Source organism: Protopterus annectens, chromosome 1.part0 (assembly GCF_019279795.1).
Source record: "Protopterus annectens isolate FY-2018-M chromosome 1.part0, PAN1.0, whole genome shotgun sequence".
Taxonomy (NCBI): Eukaryota; Metazoa; Chordata; order Ceratodontiformes; family Protopteridae; genus Protopterus; species Protopterus annectens.
Genome location: NC_056725.1, coordinates 1,876,621,567 through 1,876,647,007, shown reverse-complemented (window position 1 = coordinate 1,876,647,007; position 25,441 = coordinate 1,876,621,567). Strand labels below are relative to the sequence as shown.

General features: G+C 39.1%; 1 protein-coding gene across 2 annotated transcripts in view; it reads left to right on the top strand.

Annotated features, from left to right (window-relative positions):
- SLC1A3 (solute carrier family 1 member 3) overlaps nucleotides 1–25,441 on the top strand; it is a 647,480-nt gene that overhangs the window by 520,145 nt on the left and 101,894 nt on the right. For both annotated transcript variants that reach the window (XM_044069958.1, XM_044069960.1), the window contains exon 7: nucleotides 16,708–16,941. In XM_044069958.1, the coding sequence (XP_043925893.1) occupies nucleotides 16,708–16,941 (234 nt within the window). The remainder of the gene's footprint in view (nucleotides 1–16,707; nucleotides 16,942–25,441) is intronic.

The window sequence follows — 25,441 nt, the reverse complement described above, 5'->3', positions numbered from 1 at the left end:
ATCACATTTTATGTTCAGCTATGTTGTCGAATCTGTTGAATTTATTCAGAAGATTCGACATTTCACCTAAGTGAAATTTCTCATTCGGCCTTTCCATTTAAGGTTCTGAACGGATTTTTGTAATGACTTTCATCATTTTGATAGTAAACTGTTCAGCACATAAGGTGTTACAGGCCGTTTAGCTGTGACCATAATTCAGTTTACAACAAAACTGGACCAGAGTAAAATGATGTCATACTTTTCTATCATTATTTAGAATAATCACAAGGTCGATTTTATAAAGTAGACACATTGTCATACTAATGTGACCAAAGGCTTTGAATACTGCTAGATTTCAGTATACAGTAACTAAAGCAGAGTGAAGGAGGCAGGTGTCCTGGGCACAAGCTATTAGGGGGCACAGTTGGCAGCTGCTGATGGGCCATGTGTGCAAAACTAGAATTTATTCATGGAGAACATCACTGCTTCATAAATGGAGAGGTATTGTTTGCTAACATCCATAGCAAGGTGCTTCTTACATCTGTAGTAAGTAGTTTATTACAATTGCATTGCTATAGCATGGAAGAGCCTTTTATTTTTTTCCTTCAGCTTTGTGGTGAGGGATACCAGTCAGTAGATCTGTTCAAGGCACCAGATGAGCAAGTTACAGCTCTGCCTGCATCCTGCAGAAGAGGAGTACATTAACCACCTGTCAGTTTGGAAACAATACTCTAGAGTATTTAGTTAATAAGAGACCAGATGAATAGGAGACTTAACAGCCATGCTTCTAAAGCTGTGGTGGATGGAACTCTCTAAACGTATTCTGTTTATTATGAGAACAAACTGGAATAAAGGCTAACTAAAAGATGCAAAACAAGGTGCATACTCTAAAATCTGTTTTCATTTTGCCACTGGTTTTCTAAATTGTAATACATTTTTAAGTAGAGAACAAAGTATTTTTAATGCCTGCTAGTGTTCATCAAAAAAATAAAAAAAAAATTCAAAACAGTAACCGGCAACACAGCAGTCAAGAGTTACTCTTTCTCTGACGTACAGGAAGCATCCTCCCTCATTCAGTCAATGTCAAAAGAGGACTATGAAGGCATATGCACAAAGTCCATCTAAAGGCAAACAAAAACAAATACAAAAAAATCAATCTGTTTGTACCCTTTTCTGTAACCTAGATTATGATGCTTGCACTTTTAGTTAAGAATATTTAACTTGCAATCTCTCATCCAAGAGAAAATATGAGCTTTACACCCTGCTATAACAGCATCTGGTCTTGTAATGAAATAACGCTGCCATTATTGAAACCATTTAATTACCTACTATGTTTGTTGGACTCATAATGAAAAATAACACGTCTACTATATATCATAGAGAATTTTGGATTCTTTAGTTATAATTTGAATTTTAAATTACATGTTAAAAGTCTAATTATCCCAAAATGCATATCCGGAAAAGGCTCAGTAGGCTAAGCTTTGTTTCTAGGAACAGCATGACATTATTTCATATGCCAGATTACTGGAGTGGAGGTTTGTAATAGTACATAAAAATGACAGAATATGAATTAGTAAAAGAAAGTTATGTTATTAACATAATCTGAGGTCTTGCCTCCCCCATTGCTCCCTTTTACGCAATGTCCCAAAGACAAATCTTCCAGCATAAAATATCTGTCAAAAAGCAAATTGAAGGTCATGCTGCTAAATGCTAGGAGGCTTAACATGAAAATGTACTCACTGGAGGCTCTCCTCGCACTGGAAAATTACGATGTCTGTGTGGTCACAGAAACTTGGTTCAGGGCTGTGGAGAGCACCCATGCCTGGATCTGTATCATATGAGCAAATTGCACAAATTGCGAACGCTCATATTATCGAACGTACCGGACCTCAAAGTGCTTTTTCTGAGATTGCGGTACAGTGAAGAATGGGATATTTGCCCTTTCCTCACTGTAGTGCGATCTCGAAGTTGGAATATATATTTAGCGGGGGGGTGCAGCCCCCCCAAAATAGGAAGTTTGAGGTCTGGTATGTTCGATATTATGAGCGTTCGCAATTTGTGCGATTCGCTCATATGATATAGACCCTACCAGGCTATATCTCTTTCTACACATTCCAACCCCAAATTGTGGTTGGGAAGCCTAAGGGTGGTGGAATCTCTATCTTCATTAAGGACAGGCACACCTCAAAACTGGCTTGCCAGCATGACACACTGGAACTACTCCAGGTGCAATTGACACTTGGCAAGACACTCATCCAAGTTATAGAAAGCTATAGACCCCCTCCATGACTCAGGGCACCCACTCTTCCTACCTGGATCTACTAGGTCCTTCAAAATACCCCCTAACACCCTGATCCTTGGTGACTTCAACTATCCCACCATATAATGGGTGAACTATTCCTGCACTATGCACTCACCCAACGATTCTTGATTTCATCAATTTTAATGCAGTAGACCAGTTCATCTCATCCCCCACACAGGGAATCAGCATTTTGGATTTGGTTCTCACCAACATGGGTGACCGCTGCACCACTCCCACAGTATGGTCTTCCCTGGTGAGATCAAATCATCAGTCTGTCTCATTCAAAGTTTCTATCCCACCCACCCCCCCCCCCCCAGCCATAATCAAGCTAAAAAACTTCTCAAAAGATGACTACAACCTCCTAAGGGAGGGTATCAGTAGCTTCACACCACTGCCCCCCTCAGAGGATGCAGACAGCTATATTGAACAGTACACCAGTGCAGTATACAAGCACCTGTACAACTTCATGGACTCAACCATACCCAACAGAACTAAAACCTGCCCATCAAGGAAACACACACATGTCTGGTGGACATCCTCTATCAACAGGCTTTACAACAAAAGGAAGAAACTGTTGTCCAAGGGCAAAAAGGAGCAAATTCCAAAAAGGAAAAACTCCCTCCTTAGCCTCAACAAGGAAATTAGATCACTAGTGAAAACCTTCAAAGCCAAATATGAATCAAAACTAGCCTGCGAAACAAAGGAAAACCAGAAAGCCTTCTTCAGTTATGTCAGTGACCTCCATGGTAAAGCCCAGGTTTTTTCTGAATTAGTACTTAATGGTATCTCTTTACACTGATCTTTCTGACTTAGTGAGCCTGCTTGCAGACAGGTTCAGTGCAAACTTCACCCACCTGTCTCCTCCAAAGGCCCTTTCGACATCCCTGATACTTGCCAAATGCCACACATCTCTGTAGATCAAATGTTAAAGACCCTATTCAAGGCAAAAAACACAGCTTCCATGGGACCTAATAGTATCCCAGGCTGTATTCTGCACCATCTCCAGCATGAACTAGCTTCGCCACTGAGCCCCCTATTCACTCACAGCCCAAGTACAGGCTTCATTCCAGCAGAATGGAGAACTGCCATTGTCATTCCCTTGCACAAACGTGGTGCCACTACTGACCATGGAAATTATCTCCCCTTTACCTTGACATGTCTGATCTGTAAAGCCATGGAGTGTATTATTATGGCTCTCATGAACAAGGACATAGGCAGTCTCCAAGCACTTGACCCCACCCAGTTCAGACTTGTCAAGGGCAGATCTTGCCTGCTGAACCTGGTTGATGTCTTTGAAACTGTCACCAAGGCCCTGGATGAGGGAAAGTCAGTACATACAGTTTACCTTGACTTGGCCAAGGCCTTTGACACAATCCCCCACTCAGGCATCATTAAAACGTTAACACAACTTGGTGTAAATGCCTATCTCATCAGGTGGGTGGCCAGCTGGCTCACCAAAAAGACCCACAACGTCAAAATAGGTGCCTTCTCCTCTGATAGCAGACCTGTCACTAGTGGAGTTCCCCAGGGATCTGTCCTGGGACCCCTACTGTTTGGCATCTACTTCTCAGAGGTCCAGGCAAAGACAAAAGGCTTGCGGCTGACCAAGTTTGCAGACGACTGTAAGTTGGGTACTGTCATTGACTCTCCAAATGATGTTAACATACTGCAAGAGGGTCTCACAGAAACTAATGTCTGGTGCCAAAGTTATGGCCTCAAGTGATATGCAAAAAAATGTATCATCATACCATTCGGCAAAAACACAGCCCCTACTGATTACCACATCAATGGCAACCCCCTAAATACACAACCTGTGATGAGAGACCTGGGTACTCAGGTTGACAACAATCTCACTTTCTACCATCATGTAATGGCAGTGGTCAGAAAAGTCTTTTACTTCGTTCATCTCATAAGTAAAGGGACTGCATCCAGAAAAATGAAGGTTATTACCTCTCTATACTCTTCCCTCATTAGACCAATAATTGGGTTTAATGCACTGTTTGATATGTACCTCTCCAAACATCTGCACCAACTGGAAAGGCCACAGAAATACCTCTCTATACTCCTCCCTCATTAGACCAATAATTGGGTATAATGCACCGTTTGATATGTACCTCTCCAAACATCTGCACCAACTAGAAAGGCCACAGAAATACCTCACAAAGAGAATCCATGGTCTCCAAAACTTGTCCTATGTGGACAGGCTCAAATCACTATCACTTTACTCGGTATCATACAGATTGCTCAGGGGTGATCTGTGTCTCACCTACAAGGCAATCTCGGACCCTGCCCTACTAGAGATGCTCCATATCCACAAGTCTAACTCCTCATGCATTACTCACTCGAAAGGTCTGAATCTAATATGTGACATCAACAAAACCTCCTGGAGACACAGGTTTGTCTCCAAGAGGCTGCCCCGTCTCTAGAATAGACTTCTCATACACGTCAAACAGAGTACCTTACTGGCACTCTACAAGGGCAACCTTCATGAGTGGATTTAAAACCACAACTTTGTCCCAGGGGTTCCACCTGTGTCCCTCACTGACAGGGGTGACAGGTGCTGACTGAGGTTTCATTTTTGGGGATAAACTCTTGGCTAGGCTGATAAGGGCCCCACAGCCATTAGCCTAGTAACCTCCTATGATCCTATGATCTGTGGGAGATGGCCAATCCTCCTTAGCCTGTAAGACTAATGCTACCGGCATTAGGTCTGCTCAGTACTCCCAGCCATACCTGTCAACTGCTCAGATTTTTGCAGAATGCCCAGATTTTTGCCTCATATTTTTGGTCTGTTCCTCATAAAATTTGCAGTTTTCTGACAAATCATTGAAGACTAAGGTCACTAAATAATACTAAGTAATGACAGACATTTGAGTTTTAGACTTCATCTCCTTCAGAAAATACATAACAATGCAAAACCTGCTATTGTAACAACTTTCTAAGTTTATAGGAGCAATATTTAAAATATGTCCCTATTTTTGGGCCTTTGACCCCCCCCCCCCCTCATTATTTCTCTCTTTGTCCAGATTGTTTGCACTGAAAGATTGATATGTATGGTCCCAGCTTTCCCAGGCTGCCAAAAACATCCCACAGTCCCACAATGTACCACACCACCCTTCATTTTCCAAATGTGTGGTAGCCATGCCAAAATGGTGAATGGCACTCTTCAGAGAAAGGGGAACTCAAAGATGCCAAGACCAGCTCAGCCAAAGTGGGGGAAGGTAGGTTGGGTTGTAAGAGAAGATGGAGCTACTTCTTCAGACCTGTCATTATGATAAGCACCTAAACCAACTCAAGAGACTTCAGTGTTTCCTATTCAAAATGCTGTCAGGTTTCAATACCCTTAGCTGCTTTGACAGATTAAAAGCCTTGTCCCTCTATTCAGTGTCATATAGACTCCTGTTGAGTGATCACTGCTTAGCCTTGCATACTATGAATGACCCAGCACTCTCTGAACTCCTTCACCTAAACATAGCAAATGGTAGACACCCACTCTAAAGACTTAGGTGTTTACTGCCACATCACCAAGTGGCACAACAAGCACCTAACCCAGCTATGTTGGGTAAATAGGCTGCCTTCACATAACCACCACAACACTTCCCTTGAATGCTTTAAAACTAGTCTAGATTGCAGGATGGGTGAGCCTAAATTATCACTTGTGATATGTGATGAGAATCTACTTAATGGGGGATAATTTTAGTCTCCTATCAGTACTTGGTGATGTGACTGAGCTTCTCCATGGTCTCTTTGATCATAAGCTTAGTAAAAACCTATGAAAGTATGAATCTGTGAATCTATGAATTTGAGTGCGTAGCTTTTTTATCTGCTAAGAGTGAGTCCATTCCCATATATTTAGGACAGAGCTACTAAACTCTTCTGTATTCTTTAGGCCAGGATATTCCCAGTGGAGGCTCTAGACCTAAAAAACAAGTCCAGCTTATAACGATTTGCAAAGGTATAAAGGAATGCCCAGGTGTCAAATCCCATCCACAGCATTCTGAAAGAAAACCATGGACATAACTATGGTTGTCATAGAATGTTCTTTGTGATTTTCAGGGAAAGGTTTATTATGTGAAATATGACAGATTTTAATGCATCAAGGTAGACTGCTTACAAGGGTAACACTTGAAATCTTCTAACTTAAGAATTTATGATAATAAGATACAAAAAGATGTGAGTGTTTTATACAGATTTCGCTCCTGTCGAGATAATACCATAATTACCCATGAACACCCAGAGTAGTAAGAACTCCCCATGATTAACATATTCAGGAAAAATAGATAAGTAAATTGCCTTTTTCAAATTAGCCTCAGTAGCCAATTTGGGCCTTAAGAAAGGACTAGGCTTAAGGATGAGTTGATCCTTATGAAGATTCAAATATAAAAGATCTACATTGACCTCAAGAAGATTAGCTTCTCCAGAGGAAGAGGTAGGAGCAGTGGGAGCCATACCTGCCAGGGCTAGTATGGTGAAGTGAGGATGACTTTCTCTTTGGGAAGCTTTACTTTGTTGATAAAGGCCAACCACAGAGGAAATGGGAGCTGTTTAAAGGTGTGTGGGAGGTCACTTGTGGACAAGAGTGTTATCAGGCCCATCCCAATTATGTGAGAAGGAGAAATAAGTCCCTAAACTTGGCATTGGTAAGTGATACCAACAGGATTGCTTCCACTGACAAAGAGCCTCCTCACCTCTGATGAACTGAGGGATCACTAAAGGGGTATAGGCAGACAACTGCTCAGCTTGTCTGGCATTGAACCGAACTCCCCTGGGCTGAAAACTGCCACCAGAAAACAATTCCTCAATGTTGAATATTCCAGCATTCTTACTGTGTAGTAGTGCAAGGGCTGGAATCATCTTACCCTCTGTTTGTTGATGCACCATGCAGCTGCAGTGCTGCAGTATACTGATGACCCCTGAAGGCAGCCAGTTGTGCAATACCTGCAGGAATAAGAGAACTGTCCTCATCCCCAGTAAGTTCATGGAAAGTGAGAGTTCATCTGATGTCTAGACATCTTGAATTATCAGCTTACTTTAATGTTCACCCAGCCCAGGGCTGACTTGTTCATGGTTACTGTCACCAGGGAGGGTAGAAGGTAAAACAGACTGTCTGAGAGGTAACTATTGTCTTCCAATTAGTTGACTTTGAGATGATGCAGAAAGGTGAAAATCATCCAGGAAAGGGAGCACTGTCGGTCACTGTAGACACATATATGCATTGCCACCAGTGACAAGGGTTTGGTGAAAATCCTTGAGTGGGAGGTGAGGCTAAATAGAAGGACCTGGAACTGAGAGTGACTGGCCCAGACTCTGAAATGCCGGTACCTCCTATACTGCAGTTTGCCTCACAAGACACTTCCAACAGCTGGAAAGACCACAAAAGTACCTCACCAAGAGGATTACTGGCCTCAAACATATGTCCTATGCAGCCCGACTGAAAAAACTCCGGCTGTACTCAGTGGCATATCGCTTACACAGAGGTGATCTCTGCCTGACTTACAAAGCCATGTCCAACTCAGATTTGATGGACATGCTCCACCTAAATAAATCCAAGCCACTGCGAGCCACTCGCTCTAGTGAGCTAAACCTCGCCACAACAATAAATTTATGCTACTGTGGAGGGGGCATGGTTGAGAGATGTCCAATGAGAAGTGACTAGCTGAGGGTGTGGCCCTGGTAGGCCTACAAGGTGAAGACGGACCTGGTTGGAAGCATCTCATTCCTCTTATTTAGTTAATTTTTGCTATTATCCATCTTCTTGTTCATATGCGCCATTCCTAACCACTAGCAATAAGTTGGAGCCTTTCGCTTTGTCAAGATTATACCTATGTTTGAAAAAACTGTACTAAAACTTAAATTTAACCAAAAAATAAAAAACAAAAATAAAAATTAATAAAAATTGCAATTAAATTTAAATTAAAATTAAACTGTAAAACAGAGATCTTGGGCAATATTCTGGGGTTACTGACTATAGTTCTAAATTTAGACTGGTCATTACCATCTGTAAAACATTGGAAGCAAGCTTGGTTCTGAGAAAGATTCTGAGATGTCCGGCGCTTTCGGGGCAGATAGGAAGGTAGCCTGTCTGCCGCTCCTTCATCAGGGAGAGCGTGCATTAGGTAGTAAAAAGTTAAATGTAGTTTGACATTGAAATTTTACCTTTTAAATTAACAATAATTAAAAGTTGAGATAACAATTGTAACTTGTGTGAGGGCTGATACATTAACTTACTGCAATTTTAGTTCTGCTTGTAAACACTTATTGTTCAAAAAAATGAATACATTATGCCTTATGCCTGTGAGAAAACAGTGAGCGAAATAGATAGCATATCTTACTTGGAGCCGTTAGTTGTAGTTAGCATGGTTAAGTGCCCTGAGGTTCACAACTGGGGTGATGGTCTCCATGTAGCTGAGACCCAGAGGGTGCCTTACTTCAAGTTGTATCTGCCAGATAAGTTCTTTTTTCTCTAATCTTGAATTGAAGTCCCCATTGAAAGGGATCTTCTCCAGCTGTTCGAGTATCAGGAACTTAAATCTTTCATGTCCTGGTTTTTTTGTTGCGTGTGTTGCTAGTTGATTTGTCAGTATCTTGTGCCTGATGTCATATAGGTGTTTGGCAATCCTGGTTTTGAGGGCATTGATGGTCTTGCCCACGTAGAAGGCTTGACATTTGCAGCAGTTTTCTCTAAGAACAATATAGAATAAAATTCAGACTTTCTCTGATCTAGTGGGATGTTCTGAATGTTTTTTTTATACTTAAGACATAAAGAATGTCTATTTTTTCTGCTGTTAAATGCCATGTTGGTGCATCTACATCCAGCAGAGGTGGGATGTAATGGCTCTCACTCACTTGTCCAATGTAAACTGCTACCATGCAGACCCGAGAGGAGGGGAGGTGACTGACTCCCTAAATGCTTCCAAAGAGGAACAGCTGGAAAAATCCTCAGAGTTATCACTGCCCCCATGAGCAACTACAGCTGCCTGATAACTGCCAAGAACACTAGCAATGGCCACTGTGATTTCTCTGGGAAGAAGCCAGGTTGCAGGGCATCTTACCAGATCTGAATTTTTCTGGCACTATCCCTGATAAAACCACAATTTGGGAGGATTTTTCCTGAGTCTTGGAGAAGGAATACTATGGACAGGAATGCTTGATGTTCACTGCAATCTGAGTTTTCTCTTCCTGTTTCCTACTTTAGAAAGCCATTTTGTGGTGAAAGTTTTAACTTGCACCAATACATTTGGATTTGGATTAAACTTATGCATGGTTTACAGTGGTTCTGTTTTACTTTACTATTTCAATATTTTGGCACCACTGTATTTGCCTTTGCTTCAGCTGTTTTTCTCATGTTTTCTAGAGTATAGACAAATAGTCCACTTATGCTGTGCTGACAAGGCCATAAGAAGATCGAAACATGCATGTTCACAGCTAGTGGCATTTAGATTTGTTTGCCTGAATCTGTCCATAAAGACTTAAAAAGGAAAAAATAAAAAATCATGGACTTTGAGAAGTCATATAGCTGAAACACTTGATGTCCTTAAACAGTCATTTGCATATATCAAATGGGCCTCTAGTACAGGAGGTTTAAGGTATCACACAGTGAAAACTCTAGCTTGGCTATGCTTTTCTTATAGTTTTTACTAATTGATTTGTCTTTGTGACCTTTTTTACTTTTTAGTATTGTTGTTAGTTTAGCTATTTTGCAGACACCTTAATGATTATGGACATCAGCTGGGTTTAAAGGCCCTGTGTTTCTAGAGTATGGCCAAACAGTCCATTTATGCTGTACTGATGAGGCCATAAGAAGGTTGAAACATGCATTTCCACACCTAGTGGCATTTGGCTTTGTTGGCCTAAATCTATCCCATAAAGACTTCAAAAGGAAAAAGTCTTGGACATTCAGAAGCCATATAGCTGAAACATTTAATGTCCTTAAGGGGTCATTTACATATAGATCCCACAGGCCTCTATTACAGGAAGTTAAAGGTATCACACCATGAAAACTCTAGCTTGGCTAGGTTTTTCTTATAATTTTTACAACTTTTATTAGAAACAAAACAAAAATGAGGCAAAAACCTGAACATTCTGCCAAAATCTGGACAGTTGAGAGGTATGAGCAGCAGGTGAGGCCAGTGATTTAGCTTTAGCTTGGTAATGAAGATCTGGAGAAGGGGGAATTATGCTGTACTTTGTGGGATTAGAAGGAAGCTTCTTGGCAGTCTGGGGAAGATTAGAGTGCTGAGGACTTGTAAAGCAAGGAGCATCAGTCCTATGTTTTATGGGGGGTGGATCCCCTCCTATCATGTAGTGCATTATATAATTATAATAGCATTAATAGAAGGTATAAAAACAGCCGGTAAATACAGACTAAAACTGTAAAGAATGAATTCTAGTATAAAACAAGGTTGTTAAGAGCCCTCATGACATTTCAAATTCTTTTAAACAGCTCCTTTGAAAATGTGATGTTGGAGTTCCAAACAATAATAGTACTGAACTATAATTGTTTTTTAGCTTCTTGCTCCAAATACACTATCTGCTATGATTAGCAGTGCATTAAAAATAATATTTTGATGTCAGAATTTATATCTGTAGACTTTTCATTATCAACTGAAAAAGCCATCAGCTTACTGGCACAGGGGTGTGGTATCTGGTAATTTGTTGCTGCCAAGTCCTCAGTGCAAAAGGGTCATTTGGGGGTGAGGGCTAAAGGACTGAGCAGCTAATAATCCATTCTCCTTTCTGTGTGGTAGAGAAGATGGAGTGACCTGCTGGATGGACCATACCTGGTAGCTGGATACTTATTCAGCTGTTGCTTTGATGTAGCATGGTTAATATACATAAATCCTAGGGGTGTATTTACATGTTAGTGCACTTACAGTCCTCCAATAACATCATAACACACATACAAGATATGTGATGAGATATCCTAAGGCCAAATTCAGGAGTTATGAGAAAGTGTACCTTTGGAGGTCTCAGTCATTACCTGCAGTTACCACTGCTGTGCTGCAAAGGGAATTGTTATGGGGCAAACCCCTTTGCTTTTACTGCACTTGAGGACCAAACCAGAAAACTTAAGGACTACCAGGAACTTCACTTAAGTAACAGGATGCTGTGGAAGTAGGTTCATCTTAGATAGCTGATGTGTCCCCTGTAAAAAAAAAGACAAAAAAAAAAAACTAGAAAGGAACAGCATCCAGAAAAAGAGGATCCCAGTTGCTGCAGAGTCAGGCAAATCTCACTGTACAGTGTACATAAGTCCAGTTTGGAAGAAGCATCTTGGGAAAGTGGACCATAAGGATTAATGAAACAAGCTTATGTGAAAGACAGCTTTGAACACCAGAGTAGGCATTGAAGGAATGCCAGACAAATGATTGAACTCTACTGGAGACCAACAGAAAATCAGGTCAGCCAATTGTAGAGGTAGTTGTGGTAAGGAGATGAAGGGGTGCCCAGCTGTGCCTTGGTTACTACACAGTATGTTGCTACGGAGGATGGCAGTGTGACTATCAGGTGTCAGCATGTAGGTGCCTATGGAAGGCTATTCAGAGGATGCCCAAAGTATGAAACAGCAAATTTCTAAAGCTCAAAAAATATGTTTTTTCCCCTGTCCATAGCAAAGTTTCCATACCTGCATACAAGAGGAGACCCCCTGCACTCCCATGTTTATGGACAATCAGGGAAAGTGATGTGATGCACTGCTTTGGAGAGGTGGTGTTTTAAACAATCCACCTTATCTGAAAGACCCTCACAGAGTTTCTCTTCTCACAGGCATGTTGTTCACTATGAGTTATGCAAAAGACATCTTTGCATGAAATTGGAGCACACCTGTTGAGAAATATTTTGAGACTGCCTTTTCTGATTGTCCTAGAACCTTGACATTGGCCCTGCATGAAAAGGATCAGTTGTGACAGTGCTCCCAGTTACATAAATAGATAAACATTAAGCAGAAGGGCATGGAGATAAAAGAAAATGTGGGTTGGAGGCCAGTGGTCACAGGTACCATTGGGACCCAATTACAGAGTTAGACAGGTGAAAAAGAATAGTGCATCCATGAAGCCAAGCAAAAGCAGTGCCGAGGATTATCACTATCAGCTACTAATAAGCTTCATCCTGTCCTCCTGGCTTGAGTCCCACAGTCTTCATTTACTTAATGTGTAACTCTAAGCAAGCCAGTTAACTAGACAGCGTTCCTGGATGTCCACTGACAAAAGCAGTTGTACAGAGTGAGCTTCCTTAGTTAACACACAATAAAATAACAAAATGCGCCCAGGATCTGTTTCATCCTGCAAAAGCTGATATTTTGTCTGCAATACTATCCAAGTGATGTCGTACCTCTCATTCCCTTATATCAGCCTGGTATATTGTACACATGTAGCGCAGGCACTTAGCTCATGCATTACATCCAACCTAAGTTAGCGTGTTCCTGACCATGTGGAACTATGCCATTAACAACCGCTTCAGAAATACCTTCTTGGAGAACACATGCCAATCCATTCGTGTAAGAATTTTTGGCACTGAACTGTGATTGTCCACTTAAGCATGAAAAAAAAATGTTAGCCTGTAACAGAAAGTATCCTCTAAAGAGTTGTCATTTAATCCTCTCTCTGATAGGATGCTTGAATTACTTTCAGAAATGGCATGTGAAGTGTACCTCAAAAGTGACTGCGTTACTTCAGGAATGCAAGCAGAGTATTAACTTTCACTTTGAACTCCTGAATGGTTCCAGCTGCCTCAAAACTATTGGATTATTTCTTACATATTTTACACATGGTACTTGTAGCATTGCTCATCCCAGGTATAGCAAGCCATGTAATCAGTGAAATTAATGAAAGATTCCAAATATGTAAGAGAAAGCAGTCTGAATGTGGTTAAAATAACTGAATGGTTCTCATATGATAGAAGTGCACAGAATTATGTGCATGAAAGCGCTTACACAATAAATTTCGTATCAGTGGACTATACCGTGTTTTTGCCTACTAGTTTTCTTTTCCTTGTTTTTAGTTCTGGTTTGTTTCTATTTTTCATATAGTGAATAATGTCTCTTGCACTGCAGAGTGTACATGGATTTCACCCCCCTAAGAAAAAGTATAATTTTAAGAGCTGTGTCAGTTATGTTTTTGTTACTGACAGGCCAATGAAGCAGTTTTCTATCTTCTGCCACAGAAGTAGGGAGAGCAATGTAAATATCCCCCGATTTATAGCTACTATAAGGTGGTCAGTGCCGGCAGAAAAATTCCTGGAGTATAGAATAGTCTGATTCTAATGTGACTGTTGCTTTACATACACGCACACACATGCACACACACAGACACACACACACACACACACACACACATATATATATATATATATATATATATATATATATATATATATATGTACACACACACACACACACACCCACACACACACACACACACACACACACACACACACACACACACACACACTTACATGCTTGAAAGTCGAGTCGAGCTGGGAGAACCCTGTATGGTAACACTCAGAGTGTTGAATACTGACATTACCAACTGTCCAAACTTGCCCCCCCCCCCCCCCGGACCCATGGCAGCATTTAATCTTGGGCCCACATTGGTAGGGAATTTTGATATTTAGTGTGTTTTTTCATTGTGCCAGCATTCGGCATGCCAACCTTCAAGCTAGGGTTGCAGTGTTTGCTCTACTCTACCTTCTGGGTCTCGAGCATCCAAATATATATATATATATGTATATATATATATTTATATCCATACATACATAAAGCGAGATAAATTGATTTGATTGTAAACTATATATATATATATATATATATATATATATATATATATATATATATATATATATATTACAATCAAAATGTTGAATATAGGTTTGGTGAATACGGAATTGTCAAATGGTAGATGGCCGATTCCCATGTTGCCAAATGTTAAATTATCCATAGTTCATATCAGCAAATGCACAGTGGCATTTGCTGAGATGAGCTCAATGTAAAGAATAGATACTGCAGCACAGTGCAGATTGGGACATTCATCCCTTTCCTCACTGTAGTGCAATCTTGGAGTTGGAATATATAGTTAGCAGGGAGTGTGGGGGGTGCAGGGGAGCTTGCCCCCCTGCGAAAACATGATTTGAAGTGTAGAAGTGACACTTACCTGAGTTCATATATGGACATCATGTTCAATATTCGGCAAAAATGTTGAATCTGCTGAATTCATTCATCAGATTCGACATTTTCACCTAATTGATATGCAGGGATTCGGCTTTTCTATTTGATGTTCCGAACTGTATTTTAGATATATATATATATATATATATATATATATATATATATATATAGGTTAATTTCTAAATCCTGAAAGCCCAAAATCCTGAGACCAAAATCTTGACTGGTGGGCTATAGCCCTAGCAGGGAATAAAAAGGGTCAATTAAGTGGCTGACAAGAAGGCTTGATTGTTATGTGGGGCTAGGTTCCCCCCAGAAAATAAACTTTTTATCTGCCAGTGAGCTGCAGGTTCAGTTTCCTAGTATTGCGCATCTGACTGTGTGTTTGTGGAAACAAATACCATTAGAAAAAATAATGCAGTAAGTATGCTTTCATATCAGCTCAGTTACTACACTTCTTAAAATATTACAAACATATGAAACACTGTGTTAATTTTAACAGTGGTTTTGCTGGTTTTCTTCCAAGTTACTTTCTCATAAACATAGTTCTAGACCTTGGGAAGCCCTCACTGTTTCTTGGCCTGTGTTTGTTTCTCTTTCTTTCTCTTCCTCGTTTTTTTCTTAGATGAAAATAATGGAATGATAACTACAGTTTAGGCAGGGCTGTCTACCAGAACTGTGAGGCCTGGTGCTTCATTTCCTAACCCTTTTCATATTAAACTGCGATTCCTAATAAAAAAAACAGTAAATTCTAAAATGTGCTGTTATAACTTTAAAGTGTTTTTAAAGGGTGCCCTTGCTCCCTGCAACTCCACAATGGGGGGCTGTAGACCAAATAAATACCCTTGCTTTAACTCTAAGATGACTGCACTTCAAAAAAGGGATACTACGAGTAATTACACTTTCAAAGTTAATATATATTCCCCCTAAATACATTTAAAGTTTTGCTATTCTGAGTATAATACATAAAATCCTCAGACTTTCAACAAACACCAGTGTATATTGTATTTTTACAAAGGTCATGGTGCTGAACTTTAGAATACTGCAGATGGAATGGGGCAGGAGTATCCAGTGTAAGTTGAAACTGAATGACTTCAGGAAACTTTGCAAACATTCAAGGGTAGTACACCTTTTAGTGACACCAAAGGTTTGTTTGAAGCATGGAGTCAGTGAGATAAAATAGATTGTCTGCCTCTAAGAGCATAACAGAGGGGATAATTAAAAGTAGGCAGAGAGTAAATCACTAGTTGTTCTAAAGCCTGCCTGGCAGCTAACTGGTCCCTATCCTCCATGTTTCCACCTGCAGTAGTGCATGTAACAACTCAAGACAGACAAAGATACTGATAAGAATGAAGCATTAATACATTTACAAAGAATATTCTAAACAGACGTAATAAAACTTTTAAAATATTCTGAACAGTGGCAGCAAAAATTTTAAGAACGTTATCAGATGAATTATATTTTTGCATTTGGTTGTATATTTACGCTATCCATAAGAACAAATAAGCAAATAAATTATATTGCTGCATCCTTAAAATATCTCTCTAGTTCAGTATACACATATTTCTATTTCTATGTGTGACTTATTTATAAAGGTAAACAGTCATTTCTACATGAAAAGTATTACCATTTTCTTTTGTTAAGTTATAAATCCATCAAAAGATTGCTTAAAAGTGTTAGTGTCCATACATATCATGAACGTTTTTGGTGAGCAGCCAAAAATGACTCCATTCGTCATGAATGAAATTATTCATATGGCAATTATTTCTTTTCATGATTCTTTAGCATATAATTGTGTTCTGTAAAGGTGGTGAGCATATTTTTTTTAATCAGTCCCCAGTTTTAAGCTGTGAGATGTCTCTCTCTCTCTCTCTCTCTATATATATATATATATATATATGTGTGTGTGTGTGTGTGTGTGTGTGTGTGTGTGTGTGTGTGTGTGTGTGTGTGTACAGAGACAGAGAATCATTAGTATTTACTTTAATCATCAATAAATAGTTGAAAAGTGGGTTTCACTCCCTATATACATATATTTATCAACTAATGTATATGACAGGTGGCAAAACTAGGTAGAAAATGGCGATATAGTTATACTGTTACGTGGTAACATACCTAGCACTGTTTCGTTGCAATACAAACATTGTGATTACTCCCAGAGTGCTATTCATTGCACATTTTAAATAGTGGATTTGTGACACTGCTTGCTGTGAATTGCAACAGAACGTAATAAAAGGACTCTCATATGTATTCTTTCCTGTCTCTACAGGTATGCTCCTTTGGGTATCTTATTCCTAATTGCTGGAAAAATTGTGGAGATGGAAGATATGGGTGTAGTTGGTGGACAACTTGGAATGTATACAATAACAGTAATTATTGGCCTGCTCATACACGCTATTATCGTTCTACCAACCATATACTTTGCTGTCACCCGTAAGAATCCCTGGGTCTTCATTGGAGGAATCCTGCAAGCATTGATTACAGCCCTGGGAACCTCATCCAGGTAAGAAAGGGATTCACTCAGAGTACATATGTCTAGATGCTCTATTATAAGTGTAACAAACTGTACTTCTGAGACAGGCTTAAGCATATTAAACATGCCTCGTCAGGGACACCGTTCTGAAATGAGAAATTCAGTGAAAGCATAAATCAATGTTCAGGTACCCAGTCTCAGCTTCTGCAATATTATTTTACTGTAAAAAAGGAAGAGCATAAATTAGACGTTTATTTATTGATTCATTGACTAATTGATTTGTCTTTGTTGATCAGGGAAATCCAACTGGGCAGAGCCATTTTTCAGCAGAGGCCTGAGGAGAAAAGCTTTGTGTAGTACAATCACATAGTTTTATGACTCCATCCTAGGCCAAAACCAAACATGCAGTACATGCAACACAAATACAGCTTTACATCATTTCTCAGACAAAGTTAATGTAAACTACTGCAGCTTGAGAGTTAAGAAATGCTGGTTGTACTGGTTGTATGACAACTGTGTTGTGTTTGCAATCATGTCTTATTATGAAGATTGTCTCATTGTAAATGTGAACGCAGACCAAACTTTTCAATTGTGCAGAATTTTGCAGAATGTTCAGATTTTGCCTCATAGTTTTGGTCTGCTCCTTATAAAATCTGTGGTCTTCCAGCAAATTATTGAACATTGACATAAATAAATAAGGGCAGACATCGGAGTTTCACATTTCATATCCTCCAGAAAATACATGCTAATTCAAAATCTGTTATTCTAACAACTTCCTAAGTTTATAAGAGCAACATTTAAAATGTGCCCCTGATTTTGGCTTTTGCCCCCGACCCCTAATTATTTTGGCTTTGTACAAAATACTTGTTGTAAGAGCTTGAGAGGAATGATGCAGATAAAGTTGTCATTGTCATGATGTGAACTTGATTGAAGATCCAGACATGCAGTTCATAGGAAGAGAAAGCCATAATGATAGTTTGTGCTTGTCCAAGAAGTAGAAGAAAGGGTCGCCTCATTATGACTGCAACAATTGGTTGAAATCATCTGTTATCATTGTTCAAAAGCCATAAGTCTTAGGCGCAGCAGGAATTCTGTATTTGTAAGAACATGGTCTGCTCATTTCCTCACTGTTGGCAACTACGGAGTCAGTATAGTACGTTTAAGGAGTATGAGGGAGGGGAGCTTTCCCCCATTCAAAAATGCTTATTTAGTAGTTCCCAGGTGGGTATATGACAAGTATGTTCTTAATCTTTGGAAATCAATCAGGGTTTTTTTTTTTGATTGAATTCACATCACTCTTTCATAGGGAAGGCTGTTGCGTGTGCATTTGAACATAACAGCTATTCCATGCATTTACCATTTTTAGACTGTGAGTGTAGTACCTTGCAGGATGTCATATGTTGAGTCTGTAGTTCTACTGAGAGATTTTGTCTCTCGTGTGGTCAATGATAGCTGAAGAGTCATGGTTAGGATGACACGTTTTGAGAATAAGAAAAGAGGCCTTCTGTGTCATACTAGTTGGAGAGAAGCATCTAGATTTTTTCATTCCTTTTTCTTATCGTCACACCTGACCACCCTCAGGTGTTCTCTGCTAATCTATTGGCCGTAGGTTAATAGGTAAGTACTAGGCTAGCTGCCCTTGTCTGGCCATTTTTAGCTTAACAAATGTCCCCTTCAAAGGTGAGAATCAAACAAAGAATATGAAATTTCATAAAAGCGAAGCTGCCAATGTAGTTGTCTTGTTTCCAAGTACGTTTTACAGTCTCCTCCCCTCTCAGATGAAACTAGCTTCTCCAGAATTAAAAAACAGAACTTCTTGTAGAAGAGACAATTACAAGAATGTTTACATAAATCACTTGTAAAGTCTCCCTTCCTAATCACATAAAGATGTAAGTAAACATTTTGAGATGAATAGTGCAATCTATAGGGGATAGATGTCTCTGAAGAAGGGAACCTTTCCTTGTGGAGCTTGTAATCAATACAGTTTTATTCTTGAGGCATCTAGCTTGCTGTGCATCCTGTCCTGTATTTTAAATTAGAAAACCTCAAGGAGCACATAAAAAAAATAATTTACCAACACCTTTATGCGATTAGGAAGAGATACTTTTCAAATGGTTCATGTAAACATTCTATTAACTGTCCCTCCTATTAGAAGTTCTGCTTTTATATTTTTGATTAATAGCAAGGTGCTGATTGCCATTTTGTTATATTTGAAAACGACTACATTATGAAATATCATATTCTTTTCTAATAAACATTTTTTTTAATATTTCTCAATATTAAAATAATATTTCTTAGTTTCATTATTTTTAAAGGTCACTGTTAATGTCAGTGATTTAAATTTTAATGTAGTTGTTTTTAATGGTATTTACAACAAAATCTTTGCTGAATAAACAGAAATTTTTATGTATGTCTGTCTTTGTTGGTTCACCATTGGTATGATGCTTTTTGATTTAAATGTTTGTGATGTAGGATAAGTTTGTTCCGATGAAGTTACATTACTGAAATTGGAACAAAAGCGCTTAACAACATTAAAAGGTGGTGACATTGCTACTGGGACCAGCATTGTTTATTTTAATTTCTCTAGTAAATAAACTGAAACTTCCTTTACTTCTAAAAGACAAAGTCACTCCAGTCTTAAAAGGCTTAATTTCTTTGACTAACATGAAGCATGTCCAACAGCTAAGTGCCTTGGTTCTTGGAACGTTACAGCTGCACGCTATATTTACCCTAAATCATGTAAGTATGTATATGTTGTGTTAGTTCATACATCAACAAAGTAATTGCTCATCAATGTCTGTTAATGGTGCCCTAGTAGCCTAGCAACCTATGCACCACTAGTCCCGCCTCAGAGTCACCTGACCCGTTGCTTAATTCTCATTTCCTTCTCACAGAGAATGCCTGTGTACCCCTGTCTATGGTAGCTGTACCACTGGTGATGTAGTGATAGTCCTCTTTTATTAATGCAGAACCAGGGTAGCCAATGTCAGTTCTATCAGATGTGGGGTTATGTCTAAAATGGTGTTTCCCCCATGCTCGTTGAAGAAAGCAAAATGCATTACTCTTTAAAAAGGATTGATCAATTGGTTTGTGCTGTTAAGTGCTCTGTAACTGACATTTCTCTAGCACGCTCGTGTTCTGCATCTACCAACATCACAGAACACCCATTAGGTTTAAAGTATCCAGCCGCATGGTGCTGTTGTCAGAAGTGAGTGTACTTCTTACATTTTAGTAGAAGTTCAGTTTATCTCTTTTTATTAAGGAACACCATATAAATACAGTCATCCAGTGATATCTGTTGCATACAAGTTCCTTCGGCCTACTCCCCATCTGTAAGAAAACAGTGAACACTCACTGTCTTACTGGCAGCTCCATTATTTTTTGTTATTGTCAATCTTATTTAGCCCTTGTGCTGAACCCCTTCCTCCCGTACCTTGCAGACCTTATGCTGCCATGTAGATGACTTGTGCATTAGAAAGAAAATGAAGAAAGTGTTTTACTTATTTACTTACCTATCACTAAAAACCACAGTAAATTCCACCAGTACTTATTAGCTAACTGCTTCGACACTGTCTGCACTTCCCAGTCACCACCTCTTCTTTGTTGCATATTCTGTTGCAAATTATTAATTAACTCTGCATAATCCATCCATCCATCCATCCACAACCCCCCTTTTCCCATTTTTGCACATGGCAAGAGGTTGTCACATCAACAGTGACCATCATCTAGAGCCAAAGTTCACACCACCGAGTGGCTATTCCTACCTTTAATGAGTGGCAAAAGTGTTTTCACTTCTCAAAACTCAGTTACACCTGCAGAAATCAGACATGTAGTTCAGTGCATTTCAAGTCAGACATGGGGCTTAGTAGAATAATTCATTAATTTGTAGATACTTTACTCCCAGATCTTCAACACTCCTTTAGGGATTTTTTTGCTTCATTAATAATCATATTGGTTTTTCTGAAACATAACTTTCCTACTGCTGCACGGTTCTATATTAAATCACAGAACGCTTAAAAAAGCGAACGGTGATTGACCCTATGTAAGTGAAAGCTTACAATTTCGAACTGTCAGAACAGCGATTTTTTTTTCCTAGGGAAAAAAATCGCTGTTCCAACAACAACAAAAAAATAAATAAAACACTTTAAACATTACAGTAAGTGGGGGACTTCGCCCCCCACACCCCCTACTTAAATATACCAACTCTGAGACAGTACTACAGTGCCGAAAATGGCAAAGTAATGAAGCGGCCAAGCAAATTCTTTCCCGTTTCCATCTTTCGAGTTCGATCAAGACGCATTCGAAAGAATGCATCTTCGGTCTTCTAATAGGGAACCCTGCTTCACATATGCATCTTATTTGTATGTTTATTTGCATTTTGGTAACTACGTAAGCCTTATGACATCCCTCCACCGGGTCAAAAAACAGATCATCCGCATACCTCTTAAAACTATATCTGGATGATCTGTTTTTTTGTTCAGCATAGTAGTAGGGATGAATTAGATGTATTCTTAAATTATTTGAATAACAGCACTGATTTTCTATGTTTTTCTATGACATGTTCAGAGATTAGTATTAATTTTCTGGATGTGAGAATTTCATTCGATGGGACTGAAATTCAAACTACTGTTTATAAAAAACCCACACATAGGAATAAATTTCTTCATCGAAGCAGCATGCATGCCCCACATGTGTTTAAGAGTGTCACCAAAGCCCAGTTCATTAGGATTAGTAGACTTAATACCACTATGGAAGAATGTAAGAAACAAATGCAGGAATTAAAGGATGAATTTATAGAGAGGGTGTATAACAGTGAGCCCCTGGATATGGAAATTGAGTATGTTTTGGGCTGCAGGGAAGACAATACAAAACCTTATTTCTGTATGAACACAATGGAAGCATCTTCTGTAATTATTGATACAAATTTAGATATAGGTAAGCTACGGTTTGTCACAACATATAATAGAGCTACTTCTGAGGTAAGAAGGATTAATAATAACTGGTATATATTAACAGCTTTACCTGAGCTATGTTCCATAGTAGGCATGAAACCTAGTTTCTCATATAGAAATTGTCACAACTTAAAACAGAAGTTATGTTATAAAGACATGTGTGTCAAGAATGAAAGGGTAACAGCAGTTAAATCAGGTACCCTTTCCCTGCTACAATTGTAGCTGTTGTGATGTTATTAATAAAAATAATATTTTTCAACATCCAACAACTGGGAAGAACTATATATTCTCTGGTTCAGCAATATGTGTTACAATGAATATAATATACCTGGCTACCTGTAATAGATGTCAGGCATTTTATGTTGGAAAATCAACCAGAAAACTGAAGGAAAGAATAACTGAGCACCATTCAGAAATAAAGAGAAGAGTGGTATTAATTCCCTGGCTAAGCATATTAATATATAAGGGAATGCACATAAATTCTCTTTTAGGGTGATAGAGTATATAATGATATACAAGGAGGAGATTTAAATAATAAGCTTGAGATGAAGGAATATCAATGGATAATACGCCTTTGTGCAGATGTACCACCGGGTTTAAATTAGACTGTTTCTCTAAAACCTGTATTAAGATATAAACAAATGTATTTGAAGTAGAGACCTATACTTTTAAAATTATTGTTCGTAACTAGGATTTAATTGTTTAATTGAATAATTAATGGCTCTGTGATTTTTGATAGTATAAATATGGGGATCTATATTATAACTTCGAAGATGTAAAACTTCGAAAGTTATAATATCGAACCCACTACATCGGAGGATGAAAATAGCGAAGCCCCGGTACATCGAAATCTTACCTAAAGCAAAATTTCGGTGGGCCGTTCCGTGGCTTCGCTATTTCCTCCACTGCGGTGCGAGAGCTACAGACCTTAGAGTTAGGGTGCGGGTTAAGCTAAGTGGATAGTTAGTAATGTATGTATGGTGTAGTCTAGGGTTGGGTTTTGTTAACTGTTTGTGTGTGTGGTTCCCCTTCATATCATCGAAATTTCATTTAATCGAAATTCAAATCACCGAGACCAAATCGTCGAAAGCTCATTTCGTCGAAAACTCATATCATCGAATCTCAAATCATTGAAAACTATAAAGCAACTAGAAATAATATTCCACAAAGTTTTTACTATGCTTCTGCACCCCCAATGTGGGGGGCTCTGCCCCCCACACCCCCTGTAATTAAGTATACCAACTCCAAGGTCACACTACAGTGGGGGGAAAAGGTAATTTCCCAACCCCCACTGTAGTGTGACCTTGGAGTTGGTATATTTAAGTACAGGGGGTGTGGGGGGGGGTGGAGCCCCCCACATGGGGGTGCAAGGGGGGCTTGCCCCCCTGCATAAACGTAGTAAACAGTGTCTGGGATGTTATTTCTAGTTGCTTTATAGTTTTCAATGATTTGAGATTTGATGATATGAGTTTTCAATGAAATGAGTTTTCGACAATTTGGTCTCGATGATTTGAATTTCGATGAAATGAAATTTCGATGATATGAAGTGAAACCATCAGCGTATTAATTAGTTTGTTTGTGTATAGTTTTGTAGGGTATGTGTGCGATAGTTATGGACCTTAGGGTTAGGGTGCAAGTTAAGGTAAGTAGATAGTTAGTAATGTATGTATGGTTTAGTGTAGGGTTGGGTTTTGTTAACTGTATGTGTGTGGTGTATTTATTTTGGTGTGCTTGTCTTGTGTGTATGTTTCTCGGAACAGCAAATTTTTTCCCTGGGAAAAAATTCACTATTCTGAGCGTTCGACGTTATCATAATTCGAAATTCCAAGTTCGAACTTATATTGTTCAATATTTTGGAATTTCTAATATATGATATAGACCCTAAATATGGTTAGTATGTGTTAGTATTTTGTACACTGATGAAGGGTTTGTTTGACCTGAAAGCTCTGTTTTATTAAACACTTGTTCAGTATATGAGTTGCTTGGTTTGTTTTATATTGTAATCCCATAATCATCACAGAACTGGCAAATGGAGCTTTGCCTTTAGAAGACATTCTCAACTCCATGAAAAGTTTTTTTTTTTTTTGGTGACCCCCCCCCCCCAGTATTTTCTGACTATCAAGCCTTCCTTCAATCAGACAGGATGCATGTATTCCTCAGCTCCAGTGCTTTCACTCAGAGCTAAGGCAAGAACCATTGTGGGGAGTGGTGCCATCATTTAGACAGCCATAAGGGTGCTTTGTGACCTCACTGGCATTACGGCAATGTCAGCATATGAATGGTCTAACCCAAGCCGCTGGGTGGGGTAAACAAGTGAGCCACATCACTGTGGAGGCTAGCAAGACTTTCCAAAGAGGGGAATGCTCCTGTACATCAACTGAGAAGGATACTATCTTGCAGTGGATTGCAGAGTCTAATGTCATCCCCAGGATGATTATTTACATTCAAGCCCTTCCTCTGAGGGGACCTATGCAGTACATGGTCAGCTCCATTCACCATTCCCCAATGATGGGCACACCCATTCTTCCTTGCCAACAATGTCAGGTGCTCAAGTTGCTAATGAAACTTTGGTCATCTGGATTGTAGTCCAGGCTTTATCCCCGGCTGTACAAGTGCTCTCCATCGAAAATTTTCAGATGGCAGAAGGAGAAGCTGTCTGAAGGCCTGTTATAAAAAGCATTCAAGAGGATACTGCTCCATTCTGACATGGAAGGTTTCTTAACGATTGCAAAGACACTACCCTTATTGTTTCACAGTGCGTTCCTGGAGACTATGAGGAAGGCAGTGCACATAAAGATTCAGAATTCCTGTAAGAAGGAAATTCACAGTCATATTCAGTTTAAGCATCCCAATGAAGGAGAAAACATTCATGGAAGTTATTGCAAAGTGGTATACTGAAGCAACCCTCAAGGAGGTATGGACAGATCTGTGTAGAACAGAACTACGACAACATTAAACCACCACTATTTTTTAAAAAGATGCAGAGTTTTGTGGGTACGACAGTGTCTCCATGGATTATCACACACTTCTGATACTGTTGTAAACCTAGCAGGGCTTCAAGTATAGCAGGCACATACTTTGGTGCACTTTCAGACTGAAGCTACAAGGATTCTAGTTTAGAAATAGAAAAAATACTGCTGTCGGATGTTGGGTTAATCGGACTGTTGTAAAAAAAGGAAGTTCTGGAACACCTTTTACATTTATAACTTGTACTTGAACAAAAGCAAAAAGATAGATATTCAGTTACGAAATGTGTTTTTTTTTTTGCAAGAAAAGGGTACTACTACCGTACTAAATTGTTTAATTGGAAGTTGTTGTTACAGAAAATCAAAGGTAGAACATGTTCATGGACTTGAGGTTAGGAAGGGGAGTAGATCACTTTGTTGGTAAAGAGTAGCAATAACATCTTAATAATAAAATATATGTTTGTAATAGAAGATATTTGCTGCACTTTACTGGACATCCAAACAAATGTTTTGTGTTTGGAGAGATAGGGCATATGAAAACACCGAACGACAGGATTTTTTGATTAGACTTTGGTCACTCAGAACATGCTAACGAAAATTCCTCAAATTTTG